This window comes from Sprattus sprattus (genome assembly GCF_963457725.1).
Source record: "Sprattus sprattus genome assembly, chromosome: 21".
Lineage (NCBI taxonomy): Eukaryota > Metazoa > Chordata > Actinopteri > Clupeiformes > Clupeidae > Sprattus > Sprattus sprattus.
The window spans coordinates 7,087,487-7,097,486 of NC_137919.1; the positions used below are offsets into that span (position 1 = coordinate 7,087,487).

General features: G+C 44.7%; 1 protein-coding gene across 1 annotated transcript in view; it reads right to left on the reverse strand.

The window, feature by feature from the left end:
• Positions 1-8,148, reverse strand: part of tnfsf10l (TNF superfamily member 10, like) — a 22,450-nt gene extending 14,302 nt beyond the window's left edge. Inside the window, 1 exon segment of the mRNA XM_080859870.1 lies at positions 7,820-8,148. Within this exon segment, the coding sequence (XP_080715996.1) occupies positions 7,820-8,014 (195 nt within the window). The 5' untranslated portion in view covers positions 8,015-8,148.
• Positions 8,149-10,000: the final 1,852 nt, after the last annotated feature.

Below are 10,000 nucleotides of genomic sequence, written 5' to 3' on the forward strand. Positions count from 1 at the left end.
GCATGGCAGATCAGCCATCTAATGAGGGTTTGTGTGTGTGTGTGTGTGTGTGTGTGTGTGTGTGTGTGTGTGTGTGTGTGTGTGTGTGTGTGTGTGTGAACCAAACAGTGTCTATGTGTGTGTGTGTGTGTGTGAGTGTGTGTGTGCATCTAATGAGGGTTTTCCCCTCTGGATTTGAGAGTCTGTTCCGAGTAACCAGCTCGTACATGAGGGCGCCTTGGTGTTTTATGGAAAAATGAGTCACTCAGGCTTTCAGCTCCATACATGAATAATACTAAACACAATGACCAGACCCATATCTTTGCTAACTCGCATTGAAAACTGAGTCACCATGTTATATGTCTGCTGTTACAGAAGTGGCTGTCTGAAGGTTATCTGGGTCAGCTTGTCCACAGACCTTCGGACCAACATGAGACGAGACGAGACGAGACGAACATTGGACGCACTGTGAAACAGTGACATATTAAACATGCTCAAAAGGCAGTCCATCACAGAGCACTGAACAGCTCGTTCTATGTCAAATTAAATATAGGTTCAGAACACACACACACAAACACACACACACAATCACACACACACACACACACACACACACACAACCACACACACACACACACACACACACACACACACATACCACTGGTGAACAGAATACCAGAAATAGAAGCCCAGAAACAGAATCAAGCTGCCTGTCAGACACTTAAACACAACTAGATGGCAAGAATGACAGACACAAAGGCTGATTCAAGGAGGGGAAGAGGAAACAGAAAGAAGGAAAGAAAGAGAGAGAGAAAAGAAAGAGAAATATAGAAAAGAAAGAGGGAGATTGCAATAGCTCCATGTAAATGCTGAAAGCAGTGATAAAACGGTTCATAAGCAGAGGTCTAAAACCAGGTGCTGCTTGGAGAAAGGGGGAAAGAGAGAGTGAGGGAGAGAGGGGGAGAGTAAGAGAGGGTGAGAGAGAAGGGGAGAGAGGGAGAGAGAAGAGAGGGGGCGAGAGAGAGGGAACGAGAGTAGGAGAAGGGGAGAGAGAGGGGAGAAAGAGAGAGAGAACTGAAGGGACACAGAGAAAGGAGAGAGGGGAGACGGAGACGTAGCGACTGAGAAAGATCCAGAGGAGGCTGACAAAGCCATCCTAATCCCAGAGAGAAGCACCGGAATTGGGAACAATGCTCCAGTGTTGCTCCCGGCTTCTGGAGGAGCCACTTGCAACCACTGCTGAACGTTACGCTCCATATCCTCCCACTTTCTTCAGGCCAGGGGATTAAAAATGGGGAAACCAGGCATGTAACTTAAATCCATGACGGAGGTTTGTGTATGTGTGTGGGTGCGTGTGTTTGTTGTGCATGTGTGTGTGTGTGTGTGTGTGTGTGTGTGTGTGTGTGTGTGTGTGTGTGTGTGTGTGTGTGTGTGTGTGTGTGTGTGTGTGTGTGTGTGTGTGTGTGTGTTATCAGAAAGCAGACAGAGAGACTGACAAACAGATGGAAACTGTAATACAGAGAGAGAGAGAGACCAATCCAATCTCACTCCCCCTCTGGGTTAGGTCAGAGAGAAGGTCAGCGGGGAGAGAGATGGAGGTGGGTTTGTGCTTACTAGCAAAAGGTCTGTTGAGCATATCCCTGTCTGTCTGTCTGTCTGTGTCAATCTGTATGTCTTTGTTGGTCTGTCTGTCTGTCTGTCTGTGCTGGTCTGTCAGTCTGTCAGTATGTCGGTCTGTCTGTGTCATTTTGTCAGTCTGTCTGTCTGTGATGGTCTGTCAGTTTGTCTGTCTGTCTGTGTTGGTCTGTCTGTCTGTCTGTGTCGTTCTGTCAGTCTGTCTGTCTCTGTTGGTCTGTCGGTCTGTCTGTGTCGTTCTGTCAGTCTGTTGGTCTGTCTGTCAGTCTGTCTGTCTGTCTGTCTCAGGGTTAGTGTAGAGGAGGAACTGTGAAGCGACTCCATCTGGGCCCAGTCAGCGTATGCCTCCACTCGCAGCCTATAAAACATGCACCTGCATGCAGATTCCCCAAAGGCCCTGCAATTTTAAGAACCAAAAGGATATTTTATGTGTCATTTTGGTTCCACTGTAAATTCTCCAATTGTGAAAGTATTAATTAGATGTTTTTTAAGTTCCACTCTTGATTGGCAACTGTGTATTGTATTGTCTTGTATTCACAGACCTTAAGGAATTATGAGTGATTAATATAGACGCAAAAGTAAATGCAGAACTGTTTAAAGAACTAATGAGAAACCCATAGTGACAGTGTGACTAGACTTGTGACTAGACTAGACTAGTCTGTCTGTTGGGTGACTTATTTCTGAGTGAATCAACATGTTCGGGGCAGGACTTTTATCCATCAGGATCTTAATGGATCAAATGGCTCCTCTCATGTTTGTCTGCCTGCTTGACCCTGCTTACGCAAGCAAACAAGTGTGTGTTTCAGAGGCGCCGGGCTTGATGAGAAACTGTGGAAAACGAACAGTTCATTTTTTTTCACAATGGCCAACTAATGTGACCTAAGAGTTTAAAAACAGCCACTTTGGCCATCCCACTAAGGGTCTAAGGGTTTCAGATAACCTCCTCATGAGTGGAGAGCTGTGTTTCTCTTATCAGATACCAGGTATGAGGAGGAAACCGTGAGGGCAGGAGTTTAAGTTTCGATTCTGTCACACAACTGACAACTAAAGTGTTGGGTTCTCGTCAATCACTGATAATGTTGTCTCTGCAAACGTGTCCTTCCTTTAAAAGCACACACCTGTTCTCACATGCCACAGCACCTCAGGGTAAGAGTTCAGACACAGACGTTTACGAGAGCTTTTTCTGGGAAAATGCTACCTGTTTGCTAACAATCACTTACTGTGTTTGGGCACTTGCCATTGGCTCATAAATCTCCTGGAATTTTGGTTTGACCAATCGGAAGAGGTAACATTGTTTGGGGGGTCATTGTGATGCCTCTTTCAGTAGACCAGAACCTTGGGGTAACCAAGGCAACTCTTGCTTTAACTTCCACCCTCACATTCTGCCTCCCAGAGAGCCTTGTGAGGCATTTGTGGGCAGGATGACTAACAACACAGCTGTCAGACAAAATTGGTGGATCTCTCTCTCTCTTTGCCAGAGCCGAAAAGAGAGTTTGGGAAATAAAAAGAAAAGAAAAATCCAGTGGAAATGAAGTTCCCAGAGGAGACAGAGAAGCCTCGCATTTAATGACTACAAGAATTAATGTCAACAAGACCAACCCTATTCCTATTAGTCAGCACATTCCATGAAAATGGCTATCACTGATTAATTGGACAGGGTTAGTGCTAGTGGGGACAGTGGTGGTGGTGGTTGGTGGTTGGTGGTGGATGTGATGGTTCAGTCACTCTCCAGGTTTTTTTATTAGATTTGAGAGGAACTTCCCCACTCACACAATTGTGTCTAATCTTATAACGCGGAGGACATGCCTGCCTGTGGGCCTTCCACCTTATTCATTCCCACTCTTAAATGACAGCGGCCCTGGACAATGGAGGCTGTGTCAAGTCAGCTGCAATAACACCAGTTGCTACCGTCTAAGAATGAAGGGGGGGAAAGCCCTACACAAATACCAACAAAGACTTAAGGCTTTGTGCAAGCACCGTCTTCACATGATTTAAATGCCATAGTTTTTTTTGCCACTAAAACTCTCCTCAAATTTACAGGCAGCGTGGAGACAGCTATGGATTGAGATAAACAGGTTAGTCAGAGAGTCCACCTCTTGAATATCTCTGACCGTGCTGCGACGTCTTTCCCCTATCATCATTGTTTACAGTAAACGACCCCTCTCTCGTGCTCGATGGATGCATGTTCCACCCGGGGCCGGTGGTGCTCGTGTAAATATTGAGAGTAGAGAATGGACTCCTCGGGCCTAAGCCTGAACAGCTCCGCGGACCGTAGCAGCTGCTTGGCCGAAACGTTGGCAAAATAAAAGGCCGCTAGAGCCGGAGTGTGACTCCGGCCATTATTATGGGTCCTCTTCCAAATGTAAACATCACCAAGCACTTTGAGAAACTATGCAGTGGTGCATTAATGTCAGACGGTCAGAGAGAAAAAGTGAGACTGCAGCATATTTCGCTTCCCTTTTCAGTCTTTGGTCAATGTTTACATCAGTTTGTAGTGCGCACTGGATGGGGATCAGCTTGTTTTTTTGGAAATCCATTCTTCTTTTTCTCCCTCTTTTTGCAGCTTCCAGGAGAATACCTCTGACAAGGTCCCATCTGGATGTGAGCATGTTGTGCGTGAGCACACAGTATTTACACTGGTGCTGAGAACTTTCACCACCATGTGGACACATCTGTGAGTGTGTGTGTGCATACATAGGCGCACGCGCGCTTGTGTGTGTGTGTGTGTGTGTGTGTGTGTGTGTGTGTGTGTGTGTGTGTGTGTGTGTGTGTGTGTGTGTGTAAGCATTTCTGGCACATGCTTATATAATCAATCTTCACTTCTCCCTTTCTCTTTCAGGCCTCTCTTTCTCTTTCTCTCTCTCCTTCTCTCACTCTCTCCTTCTCTCTCTCTCTCCTTCTCTCTCCCTCTCTCTCTCTCCTTCTCCTCCTTACTGTTTCACTGATGCTCATTGGCTTCCTCCCTTCCCTCTCTGCCCTCACGGCCTCTCATGTTCCTCCAGATGACCTCTCATTGTCCGCTCCAAGAAAATATTTTCTTTCAAGGTGTTTTTTTTTTGGTCTTCTCCCTGCGTAGCATCTGAGCTTTATTGTGACAAGGCCCCCCTGCTTACCCAAACTGTTTGATAGCTCTTTTAATGTCTCCCTGATTTGAATAGAAAGCGATGTTTTATCTGCAACGCAGCCCAGGGCCGGCAGAGATGAATGGGGGAGATTGTGCTGGAGGGGTTGGCTGGCAAGCTGGCAGTGTCAGCTTTATTTAGAAATGGAAAAACAACAAGTCTGTCTCTGTCCGCTCATCAATTTTAATATTAGGACGCCGGGGATCTCCCTTAACATGGAGAACAAAAATGCCCTTGCCATATCTGAATGGCTCGCAGTCTTCCCAACTTGGAGACACTGATCTGCATCTCTCTTTCTCTCTCTCTCTTATGCCAGTTGTTCTCTCTTTTTTTGGGGGGGAAGAATTTGAGTCCCTCCGGATTGTGGAGACAGAGAAAGGACAGGAAAAATGCCAACAAAAAAAACCCAACTTGGTCGATTCCACCTAGATTTCAGTTTGCATGGCGTAACATGAAGCCACAATGAGAGGTCATGGAAAAGCGCTAGGCTAGTTGCCATGGGGAGCTCTGCTCTCTACCCAAATCCCAGAGAGGAAAGTGCTTGCTCTCAGATGCTGGAAAGCACCAAAGAAGAAGAAGAAGAAGAAGAGGGAAAAAAGAGGACACTGTGTTTTTTGGCATTGAAGAATGTCGCGGGAGGTGGATGCGAGGGAGTCTCTGTTTCTGGGAGAAATCTAAACATTAGCTGGGAGGGTATAGCTTTACACAAGATGATGTTATGGTTGATGAGGGCTTCACTGGAGACAGGCTCAAGCCACACAGAGGCACAGACAGACAGAAGGGGGGGGGGGGGGGGGGGGCACTAAACAGGACATGTCGCCTCCCATCCTCTCTCTCTCTCTGTCTTCTTCTTCTCTCTCTCTGTCTGTCTCTACTTCTCTCTCTTTCTCTAACTTTCCTCTCTCTCTCTGTCTTCTTCTTCTCTCTCTGTCTGTCTGTCTCTACTTCTCTCTCTTTCTCTAACTTTCCTCTCTGTCTGTCTCTCTTCTTCTCTCTCTCTCTCTCTCTCTCTCTCTCTCTCTTACTCTCCTCTCTCTGTCTGTCTCTTCTTCTCTCTCTAACTCTCCTTCTCTGTCTGTCCTTCTGTCTCATTATCTGTCTGTCCTATTGCCTTTCTCTTTCAAACTCTCCCCTTCTGCCTCTGTCTGTCTGTGTGTCTGTCTGTCTGTACACACGCTCTCTCTGTCTATCTGTCTCTCTTGCGTCAACCCTCTGTCTTTCTCGCTCTCTAACCTCCTGTCTTTCTCTCTGCCTCTCTTTCTTTATTTCTTTAACTCTCTCTATTTCTGTCTCTCCAGCACTCTCTTTCTCTGCCTGTCTCTCTCGCTCTCTAACTTGCTCTCAGTCTTTTTCCCTTTCTGCATTTCTTTCATATATCCACACCCTCTTCCTCTCTCTCATTTTCTATCTCACACACACACACACACACACACACACACACACACACACACACACACACACACACACAAAAGCTGAGTCACTGACTGATTCAAAACAATCAAGAGACCCAAATGTAGATCCGGTTGGGAACTGAAAGAGACATAAATAGGTCATTTCCAGAGCTCTGTGGAAAGCGGACCAGCGGCCTGTGCTCAGCGAACTTCATTTAAAGAGTCGCATTGTTCCGCACGCTGCATTCTAGCCTTTGTTTACGTGAACTGATGACTTGCCTGACTGACTTTGATTCCCCCATGGGAAGTCCAACAATAGAGCCGCTCTTCAGGGGGGAAAAACCGCTGACGAGCGTGAGGAGTGTGCGGTGTAAATCAAACTGACTTCATTATTCTTGTATGTATCTGAGACGTGACACTGCACACACATCTCCACTTTTAAAGTAGGCTATCTCAGATGAATTAACATAGCCTACAAGTGCGCACACTCAATACATCTTAACGATACACCGAACAGCGCTCGGGTATATTCACCCTAGGAGATGTAGCCTATGATAAACAGCAGGGATTACTTGAATCTTTTGATTTTCATTCAGTGAATTATTTTAAAAGACTATGACTCAGTTGTTTGCCCGCTCTATTGTCCTTGAAACACCATGTGGCGCAGACATCACCCGTTTCATTATCCAGATCGTCTTATTCATTGCATTTAGGGGAAACCACTCATGAATGAAAGCCTATCACCGGCAGCTCTCTCGCGCACATCGCTGATCCTCGCAAAGGAAGGATCCTTGTAACCATGGTCACTCTGTCAAATAGACACCTGGAAGTTGTGCCCTATCTGCACCCAAAGTTATATAATCTGATGGAAAAGTTTTTAGTTTGATTTTGTTAGGTGCTAGTGGGAGCGTGCGTTGGACAGAGAATGCACTGTCATATTCACACCCGCGACTGATGCTCGCGCTTTCCTCATGAAAACAAGTGACTGTTCCAAACTCGTTTAAAATGGTCATGACCCACAATCAACACATGGCAGCGGTGCGGCGAAAACGTTACGAAAATTGAATTTGAGAGATCTTATGCTATTCATTTTCATCAAGTATCTTATACATTCTTTCTTCAAAGACGGAGCACATCAAAGTGCTCGCAAATAAAGACCACAACAATTTCAAATTGGCTGTGACAGCAAATATTAAAAGAGACATTATACTCGGCTTGACAGCTCTGCGGTCGAGAAAAGCTTGAGGCGCAAACTAAGATACCTCCATCTCCACCATTAAATCTAGATTTCTTTTACTAGGCAAGGTCCTCTAGCTGGTTTTCTTTCAAGGCTATAGAATGATTCAGTAAACTGTTATGATTTATGTAGCAAGCAGACATCTTTTTCAAAAGTTGCCTGTTTTGAAACGACTTCTCTGCGCCTTTGCACCAATGTGTTTGTGAACTATAAAGGATGTCACTGTCACAGGCTAGCCTAAAAGCAAACATTAACTTTTGCAAGCTGATATTAATAATTGTCTGATAGAGAATGCACAAGTTATTGACATGCACATGCAACGGAGTTCGACTCGGCTAACTTAGTTTATCTGGATCAAGTCGCTGCATGCTACTGCATTCTCGTCGACTCGACTTTCACAATACACAAAGCTTTTTATTGCAAGCTCGGAAAATAATATTCTTATCCACACGTACCTGTGATAGCGACATGTTAAGGTAGACAAATAGTCCGGTGGTAGAGGCTATCTGGAGAACCACCACAACGATAACCACCATTGCTATCCATAACTTCGAAGGTGCGTCCCGTCGACTGTTTGCCGGAACCATCATGTATGTTGTGGACTCGCTGCTGACAGATCTATAATAATCCTGGGTGTTCTGAGTGGCCATGGCATTCCTGTCTCTCTACTTAGAAAAACAACAACATCAATAGCGGCGTGGATGCGTTACAAATCAAATCTGCGTCCATACAGCACTGTGCGTTAACTTCATTGAGAGAGGCGTGGGAGGGCCGTGTTCGTATTTCTTGGCCAACGACTCTGCAGTGAGAAGTTATATGCTGTGACGATGAGCCAAGCTCAGGCTGAAGTTTCATCCTTCCCGAAGGCGGTGGTGATGGGTTAACCTTTTCGTCACCCACCTTCCGTGCTGGCATTGTTATAAACTGACGTCGTATCTGTGAGATGCTGAGTTGGTAAATATTAATAAACTGGCAAGTTTAATCTTATACTTATTATTCTTATGATTTCTATATTATTGCATGTGAACGGAGAAAGAAAATATTTGAACATGTAAAAGCGTGACCAATTTACAAAGAATTTCAAATTAGATTAAATGTATGGATGCAATGAATGTTTCACATTTTTTACGTGACAGATGTTAAACATGGCCAATGCCTATGTGTCGTTTTCGACAGGTTAGTTTACACTTTTGTGTGACAAGTCGAATAATGGCCACTTATTTGTATACCCTGGCCCTCAGGTGTAAGAACACTGGTTAGATCATTGTAATTCAATCCGCCTTCACAGCCCTTAACCATGTGCATATTCAGACGCCTTTTCACATTTAAACCTTGGAATGCTCCACGATCTCATTGTCCCAAATTTAACTCGCGCTATTCCAAACGGGGGATGGGTTTAACGGGTGCCCTTAAAGCAGTTTAAACAGAAACCAGTTAAAGTTCACGACTCCCTCTGGTGAAAGTTTCGTTTGAAATTACATGGAGACTTTTAGAAAATCAACTTTTGTATCTGAAGAATTAAACGTTCCTTAGGCCCTCGTGATATAGAGGTATAGGTCGACCATGTGCAGAACTCCAATAGTCAATTGAAAAGTTTAAAGTTCGTCCTTGGTCCTAAATTAAGAAGTATTTCTACAAGTGAGTATACCAAATCTGCAATTCTGTCATGCCAACAGATGGGAATATAGTTATCAATTGATATACTTTTACACCTGTCATAAAACATGGAACCCAGTCTATTGCTGGTCCTGTGGAGATATTTCGCAATAAACGTTAGTGTTGATACCACATGTGATATAAGCTCATAAAGGCTACCTCAGAAGCTCAGGCCCATTAAGATGCATACTCCGGACCAACGAGCACCATAAGACATCATACCTTATTGGACCAAAAACCAAAGACAGGGAAAATGGCCCGATTACAATGTGGAGAATGCCACAGTATGCATCAGTCTGGCCCATGACTAAAACTGATGTCATCAGAGGCACAATCAGGGAGATTGAAACTGGCCTCTCCCTAAAGAAAGAACAGGGTGTGTGAGGTTTTTTATATTTTACCATGTGCAAACAATCCAATTCCTGTAAAGTGTCTGCTTAAGGGGAAAAAATCCACCTTTATAAAACCCAAACAGATCCTCTCCCTCTGGTAGTTAGTTGGTTGTATGTCTACAAATGATAACAGACTTCACACAAAGAAGCCTCCGCATCCCTCCCCCAGTTGTCCCGGACACGGTTGTCCTTCAAATTCCTCTGTATTGTCATCCTCCCCAGAGCTTTCATCCGGGATGGAAAGTGAAATTACAACCATGTGTGTATTTAAAAGAATAGAATTGGCCTTAGAGGGTAAACACAAGCCCTTCATGTGCAGTCCTATGGAGCCACCTCCCAAAACTCGAAGACTGTGCCTGTCTGTGTAAGGTTTGATTTCACCACAGTTCTGTCCTAACACCAACCGCTGTGCATTATCAGCCATAATCTGCATCATATCCCTCCATTACACTCACTGATTTATTTTAATTTTTTAAGATTTAGTTTTGGGCTTTTTATGCCTTTATTTGTTGAAGATATGACAGGAAGCGAGGCGGAGAAGAGATGGGGGAAGGTTTGGGAAATTACATCAGACCAGACTTGAACCTG